Source organism: Lactuca saligna, chromosome 9 (genome assembly GCF_052625555.1).
Source record: "Lactuca saligna cultivar CGN05327 chromosome 9, ASM5262555v1, whole genome shotgun sequence".
NCBI lineage: Eukaryota > Viridiplantae > Streptophyta > Magnoliopsida > Asterales > Asteraceae > Lactuca > Lactuca saligna.
In genome coordinates, this window is record NC_136425.1 from 57,996,038 (window position 1) to 58,022,135 (window position 26,098).

General features: G+C 33.5%; 2 protein-coding genes across 3 annotated transcripts; one reads left to right on the plus strand and one right to left on the minus strand.

The window, feature by feature from the left end:
- The first annotated feature begins 5,023 nt into the window (after positions 1–5,023).
- LOC145015206 (putative transcriptional regulator SLK2) lies at positions 5,024–9,060 on the plus strand. Its single transcript, XM_078973652.1, has 10 exons — positions 5,024–5,152; positions 5,751–6,735; positions 6,831–6,962; positions 7,060–7,108; positions 7,196–7,410; positions 7,503–7,571; positions 7,647–7,747; positions 7,821–7,914; positions 7,985–8,054; positions 8,153–9,060. The coding sequence occupies exons 2-10, from the start codon at positions 6,001–6,003 to the stop codon at positions 8,773–8,775; spliced, it is 2,088 nt and encodes a 695-aa protein (XP_078829778.1). The 5' UTR covers positions 5,024–5,152; positions 5,751–6,000; the 3' UTR covers positions 8,776–9,060.
- A 13,863-nt stretch (positions 9,061–22,923) lies between these two features.
- Positions 22,924–25,580, minus strand: LOC145013898 (uncharacterized). 2 transcript variants are annotated; one of them, XM_078972247.1, is made up of 9 exons: positions 25,403–25,580; positions 24,619–24,703; positions 24,370–24,502; positions 24,001–24,259; positions 23,870–23,904; positions 23,736–23,798; positions 23,522–23,649; positions 23,326–23,434; positions 22,924–23,233 (listed from the first exon to the last, which is right to left on the minus strand). In XM_078972247.1, the coding sequence occupies exons 3-9, from the start codon at positions 24,496–24,498 to the stop codon at positions 23,201–23,203; spliced, it is 756 nt and encodes a 251-aa protein (XP_078828373.1). In that variant the 5' UTR covers positions 24,499–24,502; positions 24,619–24,703; positions 25,403–25,580; the 3' UTR covers positions 22,924–23,200. The 2 variants fall into 2 exon arrangements, with proteins under 2 accessions (XP_078828373.1, XP_078828372.1); XM_078972246.1 differs by lacking the exon at positions 24,619–24,703.
- Positions 25,581–26,098: the final 518 nt, after the last annotated feature.

A 26,098-nucleotide genomic window follows, 5' to 3' on the forward strand; every position in this document is an offset into this window, starting at 1 on the left:
CTTTAACTTCTAGGAAACTCTCTCATGACCATCCTCCATCAACAAAATATGATTTTCATAATTGAGAGACTTTTCGTTTAACTTTGATATACTTGCTATTTATGGTTGATTTAATGGAAGTGCAATGGATTAATGCATCATTGGTTACCGATTCCTAAGATGACTAGGTTAATGTTCACTAACCTAATCCTTTAGCAAATAATTTCATTCATACAGTGATCAGGTGGATAAACTAGAAAATTTACTAGTTCGGTCCGAGTTAAATTAGACTTACAATGGATTGATCAATTTGGTTAATTAAATCAATTCAATATATGATTAGTCGTCATATATATTTGCTCCTATAATTACTTACCCACTTTTCTATTTAACCATTGGTTTTGGTCAAAACATTAGTCCTACAATCTTGCAATTCACAAAGATCATAAGATTCAAGTTTAATCAAGAATGATGGTCATGAAAACTTAATTAAACTTAGAAATAAACAGAAAAGTAGTTCTCATAAGCATAGAGAGGTTCTTTAATAAGCTAATATAACAAATAACCAACTTAGCTTAATCCAATCCATAAATAAGCAAGTAATCTAGTCTAAATGAAATTCATGGGTTTTTAGCCTATGATTTCAACAAGTAAACACATAAAAATGAATCTCAACTTGTAATTCATAATCAAACACAAGAAGAAAAAAGTATTAATAAGTTGCCTCAAATCTCTCAAATTCAAGCTTTTAATCGATCTTCTACAACTCCAAGCTTCAAAGTACGTTCTCGGCCTTCAAAAGTAAGCAAAAGCTCCAACAAAAGTCTAGTTTTTGGAGGCATGTGCCATATATTTATATTTTTCTCGAAGTCGGTCCACCACGTCATGTTAATTCCACCACGACGTGGTCTTCGGGTTTATCATGTAATCCGCAAGCCTTCGAGGTTCGATAGGAAACTTCAAAACACCATGGCATGGTAATGTCACCACGACGTAAGAATGGGACTTTTCTTCATTTTAGCCTTGATCCAAGTTCCTAGCTTCCAGGTTCCTTTTTGTTCCAAGCATGTCTTTTACTCCTACAATACAACATATAATAGATTAAGTATCTTTTGTTCTACAATGAGCATAAAATGGCTAAAACTATTAAGATGTGATGTAAGATATATATATATATATATATATATATATATATATATATATATATATATATATATATATATATATATATATGCACATATCACTCCATTAGAAGGTGGAATCTTGAAGAACAATGTGGTAGCAAAGTGTATAGAAGAAGGGTTCAAGTATAGATCCAACAAGGTAACTTCATTCTTGGATCATTGTGAGTAAAAAGCTTCAAAATTGTTCATTGGTTCATAAATATTGTTAATTGTCATATTTGTCACTTTTTGGTCCCTTGAGTTTATGTTTTGGGAGTTGAGGTAACTCCATCACCTTTTGAGCTATATGGAACACTCTTGGGACTTGTTGGACTTGGAAAGTTGTGCTTTGATGCTTGTTCATCAATCCATGAATGCAGTGTTAGCATTTTAGTCATTTTAGTGCATAAAATTTAGATCTTGCTTGATGGGGTGCCTTAATAGATAAAGGTGGAATCTTTATTCATTAAGGCACTATAGAGGTCCATATTTGAAAATTTGAAGGATTGACTTTCTATATTTTGAGCTTAATGGAAAAGTTGTACATCAGGCGCTATGTAGGGCATAGCCTCATTTTCCCCCGATTTTCCCCTTTAGAATCTACATGGGGTGTAGAGCTATTACACATGGCATAATTTGGCTGGATGTTGACATTTGACTTTTTAACCATTGACCATTGACTTTTATCAAATTTGAATTTAGTTCAAATGAAGTAATTTGAGTCATAGATTGAGGCTTGGTCCCTGTTTGTTGTATGGGTGACCTATAGAGCTGATATTTAGAGTAATGATATGTTTAGCTATCTTCTAGACTTTAAGGTGAATTTTCGTCATTGTACTCGTGGGTCGAAGGCACCAATGCCGACCTACTAGGTTGTGTTATGTATCCTGGTATATAGGAAGTTGCTATATAGTAGTAATTTATTATATTGACAGATTAATATGATTGCATGTACTTGTTAGTTATTGTTTATCTGTACATATATCGACGCAATGTGGTTAGGTTGAGGCGTTACCGCTATGTACTGTAAGCCAACAAAGTCGGAGAAATCTAGTCCGATGACTATGGGCGGGTAATCCAGTTCAATGACTGTGGAGCCGAGGGTAATCCAGTCTGATGACTGTGGACCCAATGTGCAGGACAATCTAGTCTGATGACTGTGGGTCGAGGGTAATCCAATCCGATGATTGTGGACCCAATGCATGTTTGTATATGTTTTGTTTTGTGGGGTATTTTGGGGGAACTCACTAAACTTTGACTTACAGTTTGATTTCATGGTTTTAGGCACATCAAATGATTGGGGCAAGGCGAAAGCATGATAGTACACATCATCCTTGGATACTATATTGAGAGATGTTTTTGGATACTCCGATTTGATAACTAGGTTTTTGGAAGCAATGTTTTGTATGACTTATGGATTATAAAATGATTTTGAAAAATAATCTTTTTTACTATGATTTTTGGGGCGTTACACTACATTGTCGAGAACCACTTTCTACTTGCAAAATCTTCTCAATCTCAATCATAACACTAAAAAGGTCTTTTTCTGTCTTGTTAATATTACCCCAATATAGATTCTTCCATTCCTAAACACGTTGTCTTAAGAACTTCATCTTATTCTTAAATGATAACAAGACACATTTTATTAAACGATACGGTTATAATCTAGCGAATCAGTAGACACTAAACCAGATGAATGCTACTAAATAAGACAACTATGATCAAATAAGATTGTTACTATTAAACGTAATGATTGTTAATACAAGAGAAATGCAACTAAATGGGATGGTTGTTACAATGTTAGCTTTATTTAATTAAAGATGTTAAAACATGATATATATATATATATATATATATATATATATATATATATATATATATATATATATATATATATTATCCTTTCATTAGGTTTAGTGTCAAAGGATAAATTTATGATTGATCTTAGAATAGTTAGAATGAGATTTGATGATTTATTATTTTTATTATTTGTTATATAACTATGTAACACTTGAAATTGTAGCTTTAAATTACAAATTGTGGGGTTTTTTAACGACAAATCTAATCTATCCGTATACTATTTAATTTCACCTATATCCACGACAGGACTTGAACCTTCGATCTCAAGGAGCGAGAGCAATACCTAATACCCCTAATACTGTTGGGATAGAAGCTTTTAGTATAAACTATGGTTGTTTATATGCTTGTCTGGTTGTTAGCACAATATACACCATATCTTGATGCTTAAAACTTAATTGAAATGAATTTTTTATAGGTGTTACTAATATTAGTTTTTATGTGTTACACTTATGTTTCCCATTAACTTATGTACATTTTAACTTATGTTGTAGTTCCTTTAACCAATACTTATATTACCCTAACCTTTCTATGATGATTTCACCTCCAAACGCAAATGTAACATCCATAAAATTAGGTTTGAGATGTTAGGGAATTAAATATTATGAATTTATGAAGTATTTTGGAAGCGTCAAATCCTTTAAAAAGTATGAAATGAGAAAAATTATGACAATTTAATTTTAAAGTTGTACTTGTACATGGTGTAAACTATGTAAAATTGGGTTTTATTGTAGTGTACATTATCTTTAAATTGTCATTTTAAGTGATAGCATGAAATTGTTCAAAGAAATATGATGCTTAATAAGTGTGGCATGATAGTTAAATAGATTATAATTGTACTTTAAAGTGAGATAAAAGATAGACTAATTGTTATATCTTTCCAAGAAAGTATTTAATGATCATTATACATCTATCTACAAGCTACAAACACTTGTGAGAAAGACCTTAGGTTGCATGGGAAGTGTTTAGAATTTGGATGAGACAAATAAAAAAAAATTATAAGATTTATACTTTGAGAAAGGGGTATTCCAAGAACTTGTATACATGCATATTTAATAAACTAAAACTCTTGCAAAGTACATGGAAGTTACAAGGGTAAAAGAGACCAAACAAATAACATTCTAACATGGTTATTCTCCCGAGGAAGGCCTAAGTCAAATCCAAACTTGGACCGAGTAAGCGGAGAATCAAAGAAACATCAAAGTAGAAACATGTGGGCGAGGTTAACACGAACTGTGTGCTTGATATAATCAAAATCTTACACGGACCGAATAAACATGTGACATTTCCATTCTTGACCATTGTTTAAGCACGAGTGAAGTTCATTTTCAATCCATTTTCGATCTAAAACTTTCCTAACATGTGTGTGCTAACTCAACGTGTGTGTAAATACTCAAATGTGATGCAAACAAGTGGGTTTCATAGGGGAAATCAAGATTCAACCAATTATAGCTTTCATTGATGGTAAACAATCTTTTATCATGCATGTAAATGGTGTACCGGTTGAATTTGAAATAGTTGTCAACCATAGCTTTTTAGTAAATGCCTTACATGTTAGAATTAAGTAAATACAATAAGAAAATAAGTTATCTTAACATGCTGTTTATTGTTATTAACATGTTTACAATCATAATTTGTATTATGCATCTTCTTAAATAGAATTAGTATCAACAAAGCTTGTATGAATAGGTTATGAAATCCCATATATATGATATAAATATATATGATATAATAATTAATCATGAGTATTGAAGCACTAGTTAAATTTATGGATTTGGATCTCACTGAAATACAAATATATTTGACTCGATTTTTCTAAATATAATTTTATTTTTTTTGGATGGAAAAGGAGTTGAACTCGGTATGCCCGAGTCAGACATCTCCTCGGAAACCAAAAGACACAAATTATCTATCACTGGATCCGATTTTGCCACGTATGCACATGCATCTGACCACCGCTCGATCTAACTAAAGCTTCCATCTTCTAAATTACACATCCACAGTCAACCGCCTATAGCCGGTCTCGTAGGGTTATCCACCGGCACTTCCGGTCACCCCCTTCTCTCAGAGTCCCGCTAGGTATATAAACCCCGATCGAACTCTGAAGTCAGTTTTCAGCTCCATCGCGACGACTCTTCCCCATCAATTTAAAGGTTAGATGTTTTTTTTTTCAGTAATTGATGTTTCTTTCTGTTTCATTTTGCTTAAAAAAATTGAGTTGCTTTTTCATGTTTAGTTCTCTGATCGATACTTTCGAAGAATAAGAATCAAATCTTTATTACTATTATTTTATTTTTTGTATCTTTCCCCTTTTGAATCTGAATTTGTTCCCAGTTTTGTTGCTCTACTCATCGACTTAGGTTGAACCAGTCTGTTTTTACTTCCTTTATTTCAGTAAATTTAGTGATTTTTGTCACGAATTGAGTTCGATCTCTTCTCGCGATTTTCAATGAATGTGACAAGGGTTTCTAGAAAAAATTTGAAAATTTAGTCAATTTAGTGAACATCTCTGCTATTAGTGTTTCTTACGACGTTACATCATGTGTGAATTCGGTCGTTAGTTTACCTGGTGATGGCATTAATTAGGGTTTTCTCGTGAATCAAAATTAGGGATTTTGTAATAACTGCTGATCTCGTTTCAATAGATGCTCTTATCATATATACTTTATCGATCTGTATTCTTCAAACTTCAACCCCCTTGATTCCATGTCTTGCGTTAGCTGCTGATTATTCTCCTTATTTTGCTTACAGACAACTTTATCAAATCCGACCCCTTTAAATCAAAGTATTACCAAAATTGGTGATATAAAAAAGCTTCTTAAGGTGAAAGGGTATAATTCCTCTAAGTTAGCTAGATTTTAAACTAGATCATCCCCTATCTCCTATCCTGTATCCCCTTAGGGGTATTATAGGAAATCCATCTAGTGATCTTCCATCATTGATCCACTGCATCACTGTGGATAACTACCTGGATTCCAGCCAGGAACTGGCCCTACCTACCATGGGGCCTTCTCGAACAGGTGGAGGAATGTTACATTCTTCATCAACTTCTGGAATCTTCTTTCAAGATAACATGCAGTCTCAATTTGGATCTTTTGGAAACATGTCAAACCCAATGCATCCAAATGCATCTCATTCTCATATTTCTGCTGACATAAGCAACAATCTCATGACTAGTATCGCCACATCAGCTCCTAGCATTGGTGCAAGCTCAATGGTTACAGATGCTAATTCAGGTCTTTCAGTGGGCCCACATCTCCAAAAAAGTGCAAGTTTCAACACAGATTCCTACACCCGTTTACCCACATCACCATTATCATTCTCTTCCAACAATTTAAGCATTTCAGGTTCTTCAATCATAGATGGAGTCCAAAAGGACCAAAACTCAAACCAAGATCCACACTCTCATCAAATGCAGAAAAAACCAAGATTAGATATCAAACAAGATGACATCATCCAACAACACCAAGTTGTTCAACAGATTCTCCAAAACCCTAACCCTAACCCTAACCAAAACCCCCAATTACAAGCTTTGATTCAACAACAAAGATTACGCCAACAACAACAACAACAACAATTACTCCAATCTCTTCCTCCATTACAAAGAGCACACTTACTTCAACAGCAACAATTGAGGCAACTTCAACAACAGGCATCTGTGAAAAGACCTAATGATGGAGGTGTATGTTCTAGAAGACTCATGCAATACCTGTATCATCAAAGACAACGCCCTTCTGTAAGTTTAATTAATGAAAACTTACTCAAATCATTCTTTATTGTTGTATATGTTAATAAAGTTTGTGTCTTTTTATGTTTTTTTCACATTTGTAGGATAATAGTATTGCATACTGGAGGAAATTTGTTGCAGAGTATTATTCCCCACGTGCTAAAAAAAGATGGTGTTTGTCTTTATATGAAAATGTTGGGCATCATTCTTTAGGTGTATTCCCTCAAGCAAGTCTAGTAAGTATATATTTATATAAAAAAATGTTCTCCTTTCTTCCTTTTTTAAGCATACTTTATGAAATCTTTTTTAGATTGTAACAAGTTTTTATTGTAGGATACATGGCAATGTGACATATGTGGTTCAAAATCTGGAAGAGGATTTGGTATGCATCTTGTGTTTTGAGTTTTGAGTTTATTTATATATATATATATAATAATAATTAATGATTTGAATTTTGGGATTTGAACAGAGGCAACATTTGAAGTGTTACCTAGACTTAATGAGATAAAATTCAGCAGTGGTGTAATTGATGAACTTTTGTTTCTTGATTTGCCACGTGAGAGTAGATTTCCTTCTGGAATAATGATGTTGGAATATGGGAAAGCTGTTCAAGAAAGTGTATATGAACAAATTCGTGTTGTTAGACAAGGTCAACTCAAAGTCATCTTTACCCCTGATTTAAAGGTCAATAAAAGCATCTTCAATCTTGATTTATAACTATTAATTAATCACAACTATCTAATTTAATGTTTTATGCTTTTATTTATATGTTTTAGATATTAACTTGGGAGTTCTGTGCAAGGCGCCATGAGGAGCTTCTTCCTCGAAGAATCGTTGCCCCTCAGGTTTTCTTTCTTTTTTATTTTTTTACTTAAATGTAAAAAAAAAAAAAAAAGTTAAGTTTTAATTTTTTTTTTCAGGTGAATCAGTTGTTACAGGTGGCACAGAAATGTCAGTCTACAGTTTCTGAGGGTGGATCTGATGGGGTATCCCAACAAGATTTACAGACAAATAGTAATATGTGAGTTTATAATTTATATAAAAAAAAACATATTTTACAATTTTTACGATATATTGATTGTTTCGGGGACCAGGGTTGTGACAGCCTGGCGCCAGCTGGCGAGGAGCTTGGAGTTACAATCACTAAACGACTTGGGATTTTCCAAAAGATACGTTAGGTGTTTACAGGTAAATATTTAACAGTTTTTTAAATGTAGGATATTGATATTGATGTTGACTTTTTGTTGACTTAATTCAGATATCTGAAGTTGTTAGTAGCATGAAAGACTTAATGGATTTCTGCCAAGATAACAAAGTGGGCCCCATTGGTAATCAGTTATTGAATCTCGGGTGAAGTTTATAATTTTTTTTTTTTTTTTTTTTTCATGTATTGAATGGTTTGGGGTTTTTGTGTGTTACAATACAGAGGGGTTGAAGAGTTACCCTCGCCAGGTCAGCGCGGGGTCTGCCAAGGTGGAAATGGGACAGGTGTCAAGTCAAATGGTCAACAACCGGGGAGCTATGTTAAGTGGCTCACCTCAGTCTGCACTTACACTCACGAATTACCAGAATATGTTAATGAGACAAAAGTCAATGAATTCAAACCCCCCAAATAACGGGTCACTTCAAGATTGGGGGTTGCAGAATAATAGAGTAAGTGGCGGCTTCCACCACCAGCCACCGCCGCCGCCATCTCAAGGCGGCAGTCAGGCGGCACAACACCACATGATACAGCAATTGATTCAGGACATGAATAATAATAACGGAGCAGGAGGTGGTGGTGGAGGTGGAGGGCCAGTTCCAGGGCCAAAGCCGACGGTCTCCGGGCAGAGTGGTGGTGGTGGTGGGAGTATGAGGTATGGCGGTGGTGGTGGTGGTGGTGGTGGGCCAACGAGGAGTAACAGTTTCAAAGGTGGTTCACACAGTGACTCATCTGCAGGGGGTGGGAATATTGGAGTGAGCAAAGGGGGTGTGTTGGACATTGTTGAGGACATAGGTAGTGAGTTCAATGAAAATGGATTTTTTAATAATGACGATTTTGAGTTTTGAGGATACAATATAATAATATAATATAATATAATATAATATAACATATATAGATATATCTATATGTGTCTTTGTACAGTTGGATTGAATTTGGGACATTTCGTACATTATCTATCTTTAGATTGGAGTTGAAGGTTATGATGTTTATTTCCCCCTTTTTAGTCGTGGGTAAGTGTTTTTTGCAAGTGTAATCTATTTGTATACACATTTAACAAGAGTTTTTTTTTTTTTTGGGATTTGCTGTTAAGTTATTATGATATGTTGTGGTGGATTTCCATTTCGTTCATGTTTTGTTGCTCTTATTGGTTGTTCTCTTTAAAAATTATACTTTAGTTGTTTCAAAACAAATAGTTTTTGGCATATAAGTATGACGAAATTGTTTGATTACTAGCTAAATGTTGGAAATATCGTTTGGATAATCTCTATGAAACTTGTACGTACCATGAAATTTTGGGAGAGTACCCTAAATGCTGGCTTTAGAAAACAATTTTTTTTGAAATTTGAGGTCAACATCCGAAGAGAAGGGGTTACAGTTCAAAACTGATTGTATATGTGGTGCAATTTTAGGAGGAAGGGAGTAAAATGATGAAGTAGATATGAGCATAGGGGAATCTATACCCAAAGAGGGGTTCCAAGTATTTAGGGTTTATGATTCGTATAGGAGGAGGCAAGGGGGTTTATGGTTCATAGAGGAGGGAGGAGGTAGACGATACTAATTGCATAAAAGAAGGTTTTAACAAAGTGGAGGTCTTGCGTGACAGTAAGGTACGGTTGAAACATTTAGAAGACTTATAGATTCTTGTGTAACAATAAGTTACCGTTGAAACTTTAGAAGATTTTACAGAGTGGTTGTTAGACCATCTATGTTGTACATATACAAATGTTGGTAACCACAGGAGTATATGAAGATGGAAGTAACATAAATGAGGATGTTGTGGTGTACATATGGTAAGACATTGCTAGAAAAGATTCCAATTGTGGCTTACAAATTATGTTGGGAGTTGCACGATCATTGAAATCGAAGGAATGGAGATTGTAGTGGTATGGACATGTCCTTAGGAATGGGAGGACACTGTCGTTGATCGATAGGAGGGTGAAGTTTGTGCCGGTTGAGGGTGAGAGAAGGAAAAAGACAACAAAGAAGGAAGTGGAAAGATAGTTTTAGGTTAAAGATTAAAGAGTTCGCGGTTTTAAAGAACATGACACATGATAAAGAGAGTTTGTAGACTTAGTATGTGGGCAATGTAATATTATAGGTTCCTTCTATACTTGATGTATTCATTTGTATATGTACGATTTACCCCATTGCAAGTATTTGTTGCATGTGTTATATCTTAGGGTATATGTTTGTGTTTTTCGTACATGTTTTTGCATTTTTTCGTGTAAATGATTTGCTAAATATAAGTGGTTTATTTATTCCTTTTGTTTTGTTGTCTCATTTACATGTTCATGTTTCTTTATGTAAGAGGTCATCAACATGAAATGGTTGCTTTGCCATCGTAATATCCTTTTTATGTATCCAAATGTTGTAAAAAAAATTAGTGTAAACAATTATTCATCTTTATATAATTTTTTACACTAAAACGAATATCAAAACATATTTTCCTTCTTCTATATTATACAAAATATTGTTATATTTATTAATTTATTTTACAAATTTGACTCATATATATATATATATATATATATATATATATATATATATATATATATATATATATATCCTCTTTAATAAATGAAAGTTTTTTTTTATCACTTGTCAACCTCTTATGAGTTTTGATACTTGTCATTTTGTGGTAATTTTGAAATAAATATTATCCACTTGTCAATTTTTGGTTTGTTTTAATTTTTAATTAAAGTTATATACTTATATATGTAAGGTATTAAATATCATATATATGATATTAAATTGTAATAAATATGTTTTTTTATTTCTTATTTTAAAGTTGTACATTAAAAAATATTTCTTTTTTATACTTTAAGTTTAATCATTTTTTAAATCAACCTGTATAATATACGGGTCTCACACCATATATATATATATATATATATATATATATATATATATATATATATATATTGGTTTATAACCCGTGGGAACCACGGTTATAAAATTTTAAACTTTTATAAAAAAAACTCAAATTGATTAATCAATTATAATAAATAAATTACTAATTAAGAGATATTTGTATTAGTTATGTGAAATTATAATCGTTAATTCAAATAATTATGTAAAATTAATTTTCAATATATATTAGACATTTTTTATTTGTGAACTAATGAAAACAATAATATAAAATTTAAAATTTAAAATAGAGAAATCAATACATTGACAAATAACATCATATTAATGAAGATGTCTAATAAATTTAATGTGGAGAACTAATAGATTGATAAGTAGCAATACATTAATTAAGAGGTCTAATATGATGACACATGACAAAAGAACTACTCTTTTATTAGTATACTAGTTTATAACCCGTGGGAACCACGGTTATAAAATTAATTAAACTATTATAGTGACAACTTAAAATTATCAATCAGTTATTTCAAATAAATTATTAAGTAAGAGATATTTTTTTAGTTATATAAAATTATAATCATTAATTTAAATAAATATGTAAAATTATATCACTTTATAATTTGTATTAATTTTAATTTAATTTTTATTATAATGTAATTAAATTAATGTAATTAGAGTGAAAAATTTAAATTTTAAAATTTAAAATTGAGAATTAATAGGTTGATAAATGACATGCATTAATGAAGAAGCCTAATAGAGTGACACATGACAAAAGTAGAATAAAATATGCATTAATTAGAAGGCTTAATAGGATGATACATGTCAAAAGGAGATTAAAATTATTCTTTTATTAGAATAGGAGATATATATATATATATATATATATATATATATATATATATATATATATATATATATATATATATATATATATATATATATATATATATATATATATATATATATATATATATATATATATATATATATATATATATATAAAATAGTGCATTTGAGACAAACATAATTTTGTAAGACCGTAAGACCACTTTTTTTCTAGTGAAATATTCTAATATTATAGTTATCGTAAAAATATAATATATATAATATTCAAAAATTATATGCTTTTAGAATATTTCAATGTAAAATGTGTTAAAAATATTGTTTTTGAATATCATAATATTACATATATTATATTTTTTTGAATAACTGAATATTAGAATATTTCACTAGAAAAAAAATGATATCACAGTCTCACAAAATTATACCCGTCTCAAATGAACCTAACCCTATATATATATATATATATATATATATATATATATATATATATATATATATATAAAGGTGAATATCATAATCTAATAAAATATATTGTTCTCATGAATTATAAAATAATAATTTTACTACTAATTTAGTATAAAATATTTTAAATATAAAATGTATAATATTTTAAATGTATAATAAAATAAAGATATAGTACAACCACATCATCTTAATTGTATTTTTATAACAGCTTATGCATGAAATAATTAAACTAATAATTTGAACTTTTATGAAATTTAATTAATTGAGATAGGTATTTTATACTTTAATCATCGCAATAATATATAGATACGGGTCATAAACAAATAATACTAAACATATGTATTGAACCGATATTATTTTTAACTATTATTAATGTTAATTATTTTAAAAATAAATTATTTGATTATTTCTTTTGGTTTCGATCATGATTATTGTTTTAAAGAACAACATTGTTTTCAAAATAGCATAATATAGATTTTAATTTTTTAATAGTTAATGTTATCGTTAATTAATTGTAACATCCTAAAATTTTCAAATAAAATTTTAATTTGTAGATCACCAAAACAGTCCCATAAATATGAAAATTAAATAGCAATTGTTTTCAAAATTTATAACCTCGAGTCCTCAAATATTTTATTCAATATATCAGAGTGTCCCATAAATAAAATTATACTTTAATTGTTTCAAAACAAATGGTTTTTGGCATAGAAGTACGACGAAATTGTTTGATTACTAGTTAAATGTTGGAAATATCGGTTAGATAAGATGTATGAAACTTGGTCGTACCATGAATTTTTGGGAGAGTCTTATCGAGGCAGTTTTGCGGTGTGTTATAGCTGTTTTAGAAAACAATTTTTCTTGGAAATTTGAGGTCAACATCGGAAGAGAAGGGGTTAAAGTTCAAAACCTAATATATATGTGGTTCAATTTTAGGAGGGAGGGAGTAAAATGATGAAGTAGATGTGAGCATAGGGGAATCTACACTCAAAGAGGGGTTCCAAGTATTTAGGGTTTATGATTCGTATATGAGGAGCCGAGGGGGTTTATGATTCATAAAGGAGGAAAGAGGATGTGTAGACGCTACTTGATGTGTGTAAAACCAACTAATCTTAATCCTACTAACTTCAACACAAAGACAAACACACGAAAGGCAGTGTACCTATCGATTAGCAGTTTAGTTAAGGTAAGTAGGGTATCGAACACAGGGAACAGTAAACAATTAAAATAGATGCTAATATTATCTAAATAAAACAAGTAATAGAAAGAGTTTTCTCTAGTTTTGCAAGACTAGAAACTTAAACAATTAACTAAAACTTAAACTAAGAAACTAAGAGCTAAGTAAATAAAAATCAACTAAATTCAATAATAAAGAGGACTTCTGTTTAGGTTCGACTCATTTGTTCTCATGGATGATTTCGATGTATCGGATTAATTCTTCATTAGCTACCGACTAAGATGATTAGTTCCACGTTTGCTATTACTAATCCTTAGGAAACAAATTAACTCAAGCAGTGGCCAGTTGTCTAAATCAACGGATTTCCTAGTTATTGATTCGGGTTAAATAAGCCTTGTAATAGTTAATCAAATTGGTGATTCAATTAACCTCTTGTTAATGGTGTATCACACAAGCTCACACATTAACTTACCTATCTTCAAGTTAATTCTAGTTTCACATTCGTTATTCCTAGACATACAACTATGTGGTCACGTAAATCATATGAAATTAGCAACTAAGAGATGTTCATACAACTTAATTACTAATTTATTAACAGAAGAATAGTTATTGTTAACACATAAGGTTCTTTAACAAGCTTAATAAAACATAATCACCAATTAAATTTAATCCTAATCAAATAATCAATCCATGTTCACAAATTCATCTACCTAAACAGAAGTTATGATTTTCTAGCTCATGATTACAGCAGAAACAAGCTCAAAAATGAAATCAATTGGTAAAAACATAGTTCAAACAAGAGATTAGGTAAGAGTAAACTTGTTTTTGACTTGAATCTCCTTAAAATTGAATGTAGGGTTGATTCCCTTGCTTCCCACGCTCCAACAGCACCTTTAGTCGACAATTGGCCTCCAAGGGTTCATCCATATGCTTTGATATCGATCTGAAAGTCCCTTTATATAGATTTTCACAAAACAGAGGCTACTCGGCGAGTCCAGTGACCTACTCGGCGAGTCCGTCACTTAAAACCCGTGTACGACAAGTCAGCGCGTCCAGAATCGCGAAAGTTCGATACAACTCGCCGAGTAATCGACCCTACTCGCCGAGTACCTTTCGAATCATCATTTTCTCAAAACATGAAAGTCGTCCGAAATTGTGTCTACTTTTCAGAACATTTTGAATCTCGTCAATCGGAGTTACGGTTCATGAGATATGGCCAAAACACTGACGAGGGGTCAAGCTGTCCAGCAACATCCTTCTTTCTTCAAAATCCAAGATCCAAGCCTCCAATTGCTAGTTCCACTTCATTTTCCTTTCGAGCATGTCTTTGTTGCTGAAAATAAAATATTTAATCTAATTAAGCACCTTTTGTTCATTAAATGAGACAAAATCAACATAAAGTATTAAGATAATGCATGAATTTTATAACTAAATATGTCCATATCACTACTCATTGCATAAAAGATGGTTTTGATAAAGTGGAGGTCTTGCGTGACAATAAGGTATGGTTGAAACTTTTATAAGATTCATAGTTTCTTGCGTAACAATAAGTTCCCGTTGAAACTTTTAGAAGATTTTACAGGGTGGTTGTTAGGCCATCTATATTGTATATATACGAATGTTCGTAATTGAAGGAACATGTGAAGTAGATGGAAGTAACATAAATGAGGATGTTGTGGTGTACATATGGTAAGGCATTGCTAGAAAAGATTCCAATTGTGGCTTACAAATTACGTTAGTAGTTGCACGATCATTGAAAAATCGAAAGAACGAAGATTGTAATGGTATGGACATTTCCTTAGAATAGGAGGACACTGCTGTCGATCGATAGGAGGGTGAAGTTTGTGTTGATTGAGGGTGAGAGAAGGAAAAAGACAACAAAGAAGGAAGTGGAAGGATAGTTTTAGGTTAGAGATTAAGGAGTTCGCGCTTTTAGAGAACATGACACATGATAAGAGAGTTTGTAGACTTAGTATGTGGGCAATGTAAATCTAGGTTCCTTCTATACTTGATGCATTCATTTGTATATTTACGATTTATCCCATTGCAAGTATTTGTTGCATGTGTTATATCTTATGGTATATGCTTTTCTTTTATGTACATGTTTCTGTATTTATTTCGTGTAAATGATACCACTTTTTCATAGTGAAATATTCTAATATTATAGTTATCTTAAATATATATATATATATAATATTTTAAAATTATATGCTTTTAGAATACTTCAATGTAAAATGTGTGAAAATATTGTTTTTGAATATCATAATATTATATATATATATATATATATATATATATATATATATATATATATATATATATATATATATATCAATGCGTCGCACATAATCTAATAAAATATATTGTTCTCAATTATAAAATAATAATTTTACTATTTATTTAGTATAAAATATTTTAAATGTAAAATGTATAATATTTTAAATGTATAATAAAATAAAGATATAGTAAAACTATATCATCTTAATCGTATTTTTATAACAGATTATGCATGCAATAATTAAACTAAAATTTTTAACTTTTATGAAATTTAATTAATTGAGGTATGTATTTTATACTTTTATCATTGCAATAGTATATAGATGCGGGTCATAAACAAATAATACTAAACATATATATTGAATCGATATTATTTTTAACTATTATTATTAATTTTAATTATTTTAAAAATAAAGTATTTGATTATTTCTTTTGGTTTCAATCATGATTATTGTTTTAAAGAACAACATTGTTTTCAAAATAGCATAATATAGATTTTGATTTTTTAATAGTTAATGCTATCGTTAATTAATTGTTACATCCAAAATTTCCAAATAAAATTTTCATTTTTAGATCACCAAAAGATTCCCATAAATCTGAAAATTCAATAACAAATGTTTTCAAAATTTATAACCTCGAGTCCTAAAATATTTTATTCAATATATCATAGTGTCCCAAAATAAAATCGCTGGAGAGAGTGCACGCTGCGCCATCAAGCCGGAACCTTTCCCTTAGGCTCTGAAGTACCTGAAACCAACAACAAACTGTAAGTTAATGCTTTGTAACATCACAAGCCCATGTATACCTTGTAAACCTTGATCTTATGAGCATTTGTCCATTTTGGCCTTATTAGAGAAAATGTGATAAATAAGTACGCGGGGAATACTAGAGTGTACACTCAGCGTACTCATATGCATGCATATGACGTAGAGGCCACCTAGTACGCTGGGCGTACCAGAGGGTACGTTGGGCGTACTAGGCCCAGATTGTTAACCCTAATTGTTGGTGAGTCCCCTATATAAAGGATATGATGGCCTCATTCCTAGCCACCTTTCCAAGATACCAAACCCTCTCAACCTAATTATTCGTTCTTATAGCTTGTAAGTGCATTTGAAAGCTTGTGAGAGTATTCTTGTGTTCTTGAAGTGCAGAAGGAGTCTTGAAGAAGAAGGAATGGGATTCCAGGCTTTGGATCTGAGCTTATCTGAGGGTGGAGCTTCATTTTGAGGTATAAAGCTCAAATCTTTCTCACTCTTTTGATTTGTGCATCTACATAGTGTATTTTAGGGGTTTGTCCCAAAAGATGGAGACTTTATGAGATAATGAGATCCAGAGACCATGAACAACACCTTTTAGTGTATTTTGTGGAGTAATGTCATAAAAATCCAATCTTGGACGTTAGAAACAAGCCATGCATGAGATATGAGCTTTATGAGAAAAGAGGATGAATGTTTTGGGTGTTTGTGACCAAATCAGCCATGCAAAGGCTTAAAGTCACTGAATTTACGGATTAAGAAATATTAGAGAGTCCATATATGCGATATGAGCCAAGGTCTTAACTGATTAAGACCAAACATGTGAGGAGGGTGAAACTGGGACTTACGCTGGGAGGTAATCCCAGTATGCACAACGTAGGGGTCGAGCATCCCCAATGCCTTCATGGCAGCTGAGTACACCCAGCGTAGAGAGCCGGTACGTGCAACGTACTCCCTGCCGTTGACTTTCAGTTAACTTTTAGGGTTTGGTCAATGTGTAGACTATTAATCCCATGGAGGGGTAAATGGTCTTTTACCCTTCTGTGAGTGTAGGGAAGGATTGGTCTAGCTTCATGAGAACCATTATTAATTAGAGATAGTTATTGTGTATATTAGGCGAAGGTTAGTTCGAGATTTCCGAGCACGATACTTTTACTTACTAGCGTACGAGGTGAGTCTTCTCACTATACTTACCATGAGTGGTATCTTGGTGTGACTAAGATGTATTATGTGGTTATATGTGCATTGTGCTACTTGCATTTTGTCCTTATGGTTTATGCTTATTGTTATGAACTTATTGAGTGAGGGCCAGGGGGTCCTCCCGAGTGTTGGACCGAAGGGTCTCCATTGGAACACATTGGCCAGAGGGTCGTATTGAGTTAGCCTCGAGGGGATAATGTGATACGTGTGGTATTTTGGGGAACTCACTAAGCTTTGTGCTTACCGTGTTATGTGTTTCACGTACTTATTCGGATCACCGGAAGGCGCCGACCTGATTATACACACGTCAGTGATTGAATTATGATATACAGGACCCTGGAGTTTTAAATATGAACAGTTTTTGATATGAGATTTGATGATTTGACATTTGATATTTTGTGTTTATTTATTGAGACAAATGTGTTTTAACTTGAAAATTTTGGTTGAAATTTCACGGTGTTACATGCTTAGTGAGTTCCCCATATCATACCCCCATACAATCCACATGATCACATAATCTATATTAGCTCTATAAGCTACACATAATATATAAGCCATGCATACAAACATATAAGGATGCCAGGGAAACCATCCAAGGTCTTACACCAAACGCCACTGGAAACCCCCACGTGGTCTTAACTATCTGCCATGGGAACCCCCCCCCCCCCCCCCAACATGGTCTTTGCTAGCCGTCATTGGATCCAGTGTTGCAAAACTCGGCCTACTCGGCCGAGTACTCGGCCGATTACTCGGAATCGGCCCTCCACCGAGGCGAGTAATGTCAACTCGGCCAAAAAACTCGGATTTAGTCAAAATCGGTCAAACTCGGTCAAAAATCGGACAAACTCGGTCAAACTCGGGCCTACTCGGTCTTACTCGGGCCTACTCGGTCAAACTCGGCCAACTCGGTCAAAATCGGTCAAACTCGGTCAAAGGGTCAAAATTATCATAAAAAGAGAAAAAAATCAAGAATTTCAAGATTAATATGTATAATGCACTTAATGATTTATTATTTAACACATACATGTGATTATTACTACATGTATATCTTAAATTTTCAGTAATTATCCACGTAGTGAGATAATTATGTGTATTTCAGTTTTTATGTATTCACATGTATCTAATTTTGGTTATATATTTCAATCAAATTATGATTTTAACTTATGATTTTGACATATATAATTTTCTAAAAATATTTCTACATGAATTACCGAATCCGAGTACCCCCCGAGTACTCCCGAGTACTCCCGGGTACTCGCTACTCCCCAGTCGACCGAGCAGGTACCGAGTAGCGAGTTCTACAACCTTGATTGGATCCCCCACGTAGTCTTGGCTAACTGCTGTGGGAATCTCTACACTGTCTACACTAACCACATAAATAACATACGAGCTAAACATGTAAACATACTAGGAAGCCATGGAAACCCTCCAAGGACTTATACCAAATGGCATAGGAATCTCCTCATGGTCTTAATATACTGCCACAGGAACCCCTCGGGGTCTTCCATACAAATGTCATACCAACATATCATATAATCAACTAACAATACCTATATCATGAAATGGGTCATCCTTGGTACCTTAGACACATTGGTATGGTGAGAAGGCTCACCTCATAAGAAATGCTGAGCTGATAAGATAAGTCCCAAATTTCAACTCCACCTCAAATGTCTACAACCATCATGTGATTAACTTGTCAAAATCCTGAAATACCAAAAATACCCTCAAGGTCAAACTTGGTCAACCCTGGTCAAAGTCCAAGTCAACAGTCCATGTTGACCCCAACTCATCTATTGCATCTAGCAACTTGTCGAGTTCCTTCAGAGTCCATAAAACTAAAATCTTGAGTCAACTCGCCGAGTTACCTGAGTAACTCGTCGAGTTCCTTAGTGTCCAGGAGACTGAAAACTCGAGTAGACCGAAAACTCTAATCAGTCCACCGAGATCAATCAGAATCCTGAAAACAGGTAAACCCTACCCAACCCGTCGAGTTAGCTATGCAACTTATCAATTCTCTTCAACCCTTTTCATGTTCAGTCCTTTCTAGTTGAATCCAAAGCTCCAAACTACAAATGCAGTTCCCTAGGGTGTAGTTACCACGTAAAGTTGCCAACTTTACATGCATGCAAAGCCTTAAGAGGATAAAACACTCAAATCTAAGCTTATGAATGGGTTTATGGCCTGGAGAAAGGCCAAAGCTTGATAAAGCTTGAAACTTTAGGCTCAAGGAGGCTTAAGGTGTCTAGATCTGAAGTCATAACTTCAAATCATGATCAACTCCGAAAGTGGCTCCCAAAATGGGTTAAAATGCACTAAACTCCCATGGGAGGAGATCTAAGAAACAATAGGTCAAGGTAGAGACTTTTCACCTCCAAACGGATGCTAAATCGGGGTAGATGTCAGATCTAAAGCTTCCACCTCACTTCAATCCCTTCAAACTTCGAGTTTCCTTCCAAAGAACACAAGATTCACTCTCCAAAGCTCACACACACTCAAGAAAGCAGTAAGGCATGACTAGGGTTTCTCTCTGGACAGTAAGGACGATGAGAGAGGCCACAAATGGGCCATAACTTCCTTAAACAGGGTACATACCCTTGAAAATTAGGGTTTCCATTTACAACGTCTACTCATCGAGTTGGGCCTTCCAACTTGTCGAGTATATCCTAAATCTCGCGTACAAAATGATCTCTACTCGACAAGTTCGAGTTCCCCAACTCGTCAAGTTCCAGTCTAAAACCCTAAAATCCTGAAAAGTAATTGATACCAGAAATGAGCATTACAAATCTCCCCCACTTGAACTAGACTTCGTCCTCGAAGTCTTCTGATGCGAACAAATCCAGGTAGTGCTCCCGCATCTCATCCTCCAGCTCCCATATCCACTCAAAACCCATTCGGTGCTGACATTGCACCTTCACTAGCCCTACCTCTTTATTGCGAAGGACCTTAAATTTCCTATCCAAGAACGCAACGAGCCTCTCAATGTAGTCCAGGCTCTCATCCACCTGAATGTCATCTAAAGATATAACCGTAGCCTCGTCAGTAACAGACTTCTGAAGCTGAGAGACATGGAAGATGTTGTGAATCTGGCTAAGCTCACTCGACAGATCCAAACGGTAGGCCACCTTGCCCAACCAGGCGGTAATCCGGAATGGATCAATATATCGGGGCCCCAACTTGCCCCTCTTTCGGAACCGAATGATACCCTTCCAAGGTGAAACTTTTAGCAAGATGAAATCTTCCACCTGGAACTTAAGATCCGAGGGCCGCCAGTCTGCATAGCTCTTCTGACGGCTCTGCGCGACTCGCAGTCTATCGCGTACCTGCTGGATCAACTCGGTGGTTTTAAGCACCACTTTGGTGCATCCCATGACTCGGTGTCAAACTTCACCCCAACAAACTGGGGTCCTACACCTCCGACCATACAATATCTCAAACAAGGGTCGGTCGATACTAGCATGATAACTATTGTTATATAAAAACTCTGCTAGTTGGAGGTATGTATCCCAGCTCCCTCCGAAATCCAGAAAGCATGTCTGCAACATATCCTCGAGCATCTGGATTGTTCGCTCGCTCTGGCCGTTTGTCTAAGGGTGATATGTAGTAATGAAGTGTAGCTGTGTGCCTAGTTCCTCATGGAACTTCCTCCATTGAGTATCCAACACCTCATGAAACTTCCTCCAAAACTGGAGGTGAAACGAACATCTCGATCTGAAACCACCAAAACTGGCACCCCGTGCTGAACCACCACCCCCCGATGTAAATGTTGGTCGACTTCTTAGCAAATATACTCTCAGTGATCGGTATGAAATGGACACTCTTGGTCAATTGATCAACGATGATCCATATAGAATCAACCCCACGTGCCGCCCTCGATAACTTTGTGATGAAGTTCATAGTGATCTCTTCCCATTTCCACATGGGAATGGGTAATGGTTGCATCTTGTCGTGGGGTCTCTGATGTTCGACCTTGACTTTCCAGCAAGTCAATCACTACTCTACAAACCACACTATCTCCATCTTCAAACAGATCCACCAATACCTCAACTTTAGATCCCTATACATCTTTGTGGCTCCTGGGTGAATCGAAAACTTTGACTTATGAACCTCCTCTAGTACTGTCTGTCTAACCCCACCAGCAAAAACCATAAGTTAATAAGTTGCTTTTAATGTCAATAATTATAAATTTTGTCTATTGATTATCTTTCAAATATATTCAATAGGATAATAAATTATTTTTAGTTTTTTTTAATGGTGAACGCATTAGAAACTAACAAAACGCTAGCACAAAAGAGAGTTACAGATTACAAGCATATAAAGGAAAACTATATCAATTAATCAAAGAGATAAAATTAAACATCAATCTATTCTTTACACAATCGAACACAAATATTTGAGTTTCATCCGCCACCTTGAGAGGGGGCCATCACCTCTTCTTAAAAACCAAGTCATTACGAGCTCTCCAAATAGCCTATAACACCAAGTATATTAACAGTAACATGAAATTCACTCTCTTCACATCAATAATATTCGAGGAAATCAAAACCATTTTGAGCTCATTGCGGTTATTGGGAATAGAAAGGAGTAAACCACTTCAATTACTAAACCAATACCATATCTTAGTTGAGAAAGAGCAATACAGAAAAATATATTCAACTGATTCATTATTTTCTCTACAGAAGTGACAAGTAACAGACTCCAACCCAACTTCGTTTTCCACAAGCTTGAAAGCCATCAGAATCCGATTACCAAGCATCCTCAAAACCAAACAATTATCTTTAATTGGAATCCATTTCACCCAATGCAAATATAATTATTGACATCCAAATTATTATCCATTAAATCCCTAAGAGATTTATACAAAATATATTTGACTAGCCAACCTTCCACTCCCATAAATCCGTCCGTGTTTCCAAACAAAGTTGTACCCGCCACTATACATGACAGCTTCTCCAACTCAGCCGACTCCTATCACTTCTCGAACATTCTCTTCCACAAGCCTTGAAAAACAACACCATCACCAATATTACTCCTATCCGAGATCTTGCAATTCATATCACTTTCAATCTTATACAACTCTCAGAATTCATTTCTTAAAATTACATCACCACACCTCCCCAAAGAAATCTTTCCAAAACTCCAAAAACTTTTTTAGGATTTTTAAAATAGAAAAGACGAAGAAATACATAAATGAAAAGACAACTTTTTCTTGAACTTCTCAATAAATTATTTTCAGTGTTAATCCATCATAAAGTGTAAACCGATATATAATTCTACTTGGCATCCTATGTGTCATCCAACATGGACACAATATGATTGGATGTTAATTCAACCGGTTGAAATATACTCTCATGACTTAATACAAATACCAATAATACTTTGCTACCTATTCGATACAATTAAAATTAAAAGATGAGTAACTAAAATAGCAAATTAACAATTATTAGAAGCCATTTTAGACATTAACCCTTGAAAAAAGGCTTCTTCAACACAAAATAACCAAAGTTCAAAACAACTCATGCTAATGTATTCACATGAAAAACAGCCATCAAAATTCAAAATAACAACCCACACACACATATATATGTCTATATATATAAATATATCTATATCTATATATTATCTATAAACCAGTCTTGTATCTTTTCCATGCAAAAGCTTTCCTCCTTTCTTCACTTCTTAAACGCTTAAAAGTCAAACCACCTCCTTTTGACATATAGGGCAGTTCTGACACCAAAATTCAAAAAATATATATAAAGGGTATTTTTGTAAATTGACACAAAAGAGAACCAATATTTTTTTTATTTTCTATTTTTTACCTTCTTCATCTTCAACCACTCACTAATGCATTTGATATGATACTGATGCAAACAAGGCAATGTGATCAATCTTTCACCAAAGTTGAATTCAGATTGACATATCACACAGCTAAAAAAAACAATCATGTTAAAACCATTATAAAAACAATTAAATTAAATTAAAAAAACAAAAAAGATAATTTGAAATTGTTCTTACTTCTCTTCTTTTTTCTTATTCTTTGAGAACAATTTATATCCATACTTGGAAGTTGGCAATTGAGAAATACGAGTTGCAGATATTCCTCTGTTTTCAACACCAATGGCTTCAGCCAAGTGTAGTAATTCCTACAAAGAACGGAATGGAATCAACCATTCCATTGTGTTAATTTTCCATTTCATCATGGAATAGCAAGTCCATAATATATTTATACCTCATATTGCATGCTATCAGGATCAATGGAATCTTGCATTGAATTCAACCTTTCTGAATGTGCCTGATGATTGAAGAATATCAGAGTGGATAATTTACAATTTTAACCTCAAATAAAAGAATTTTATTTAATACCCTTGAAGGAGTTGCTATAGGACTTTGTGTGCTTCCTGTATAAAATATAAAAAAATATGTTAATACATTTTTACATTTATTGATTTACAGATATATTTATTTTGGATTAAATGTTGTGAGTTGAAACAAACCGCTTGCAGTGCGACTGTGTTCAGATATGATGATGTCATCAAATCCCTCTCCTAATTCCTGCAAAGATCGAGCTAAAGCTTCATCAATGGCTTCCTGTGTCATGACACCTTCATGCCTTGAACATTCACCTTCTTTTTCTTCTTCTTCTTCATCTTCTTCTTCTTCTTGTAATAAATGACACAGATAGATGATGTCGTCATCAATGGCAGCTACTTTCTTGTTCTTGTCACGTTCTTGAAATGATTGATACATGCTTTCCTGTGTCATTGTTAATGTTATTCAATCTAAGAAGTAAGTTTACGATCTTGATTTTGATTTCGATTTTGATTTTGATTTTGATTTTGATTTTGATTTTGAATTTGAATTACCTGTTGCAAAAGAGCTTCTTCGTAACTAAGACCATCGTCGTCTCGAAAAAACTCTATCAAATTTTCAGGGATTTCATCTGGAAATCTGGAATTCAAATAGTGATTATGAAGGTCCATGCTTCTGCTCATGGATCTGTTAAAGAAAACACAAAGACGATTTGCAAAAAGGTTCCGATTTATACACAAAAAAACAAAATTGATGAGTGAGAAGAGAAAAGTGATATGATATGATATGATACAAGTAATTACCAGAAAATAGTTAAACTATGTGCATATGCTTTTTAGTGGACTTATTTGTAAGCGATTGTGATTGATGAATCAGAGTTGTATATATCTGTAGCAGATTACGACAATAAAGACTCAAAATTCCAAATCAGAAAAGTGTCTCATAAATTATCATAAAGTTGTATATTCCCCGTGGAAGAAATTCATTGCGTTACTTAATCATGAGGTGAAATCTGATTAATTTCTCTCACAAAAATCCATATTTATCTTTCGAAATCTGATGTTAATGAAGGAGATATGAAGATATGGTTAATGAATATTCGCATGCTTTCAGTGGGTCTTTTTCACCAAGGAAGACATGTAGGACCTCGATTAAACAACCCTCATTATGATTCAAAAATTAAACAGAAACCCAGAAAGATTAAGCGTGTAATCAGTTCTTCGAAAGTAGTAACATCGATTCCTTATTAAAATTAGATTGATTCGTGAGTTTTTCTTCAGAATAACTTTTGGGTTTGGAATTTAAACCCATTGTACTTAAAAGATCCAGTTCTTTAACACAATGAGACAAACAGTGATAAAACCTAAAAGACAACAGAGATGCATCTGAGAGATATAAAGTTGGGAAGTGGAACAGATCACGAAGATACCCAAACCAGAACAATCGTACGATTAGCACATTATTGTGTTTTTCGAGAATTTTAAATGAAACGGAAAGTCTGATAACCCTTTAATTAGTGTAAATAATTGGGAATCTGATTACAGATTCTTGTAAGATTCAAGAAGCATGTGAAATTGGGCATTTTACCTTTGATAATGGAGTTGAAGATACAGAATAATAAGAAGCTAAGAACAGTCGCTGCCTTTTGTAATGTTCACCGCCAAAGGTGAGCTTTTTGTAGGGGGTGTAAAAGAGTAGTGTAATTGAGTGTTAGTAGTTTGGTGGAGAAAAGGGGGGAGTGTGTGTGTGTTTTTTGCTATGAATGAACGATAAGCTCCATTATTATGTGTGCTCTGGCCTCTGCCTTTGGGTCCACCCTATCAAGAAAGGTCTGCCAAATTTACGGAAGGTGAAAAGGAAGTAAATTAGAATTTCAACGGATTTAATAAATTTATACATATACCATTATTCTTGGTGGCAATTGACAGTTGACAGTTGACAGTTGAAAGTCGGTTGCTAATAAAATTATAGTTTTATTTTAGCGGAGGAAACAGTTTTAGTCGGGAGCTAGGGGGAGGTAGAAAACAACTAAATCAAATTATAAATTACAAGGTGTGAAAGTTGAAATTGAATTACATAACCAATCTATCTAGTTAATAGAGGATATTTTTTTTTTCCGGTTGTTTATCTAACCTCGTAGACTAGAGTTGAATGTTGAATGTGATTTAGGCTTGTGGATGTACACATGAACCACCACAATACCCAAAACAAAGGAGAGTATTATGGCTTTAGCACTTCTTCCTTGGGGCATCCGTCATGTTTTGGAACATCTGCATAATAGAT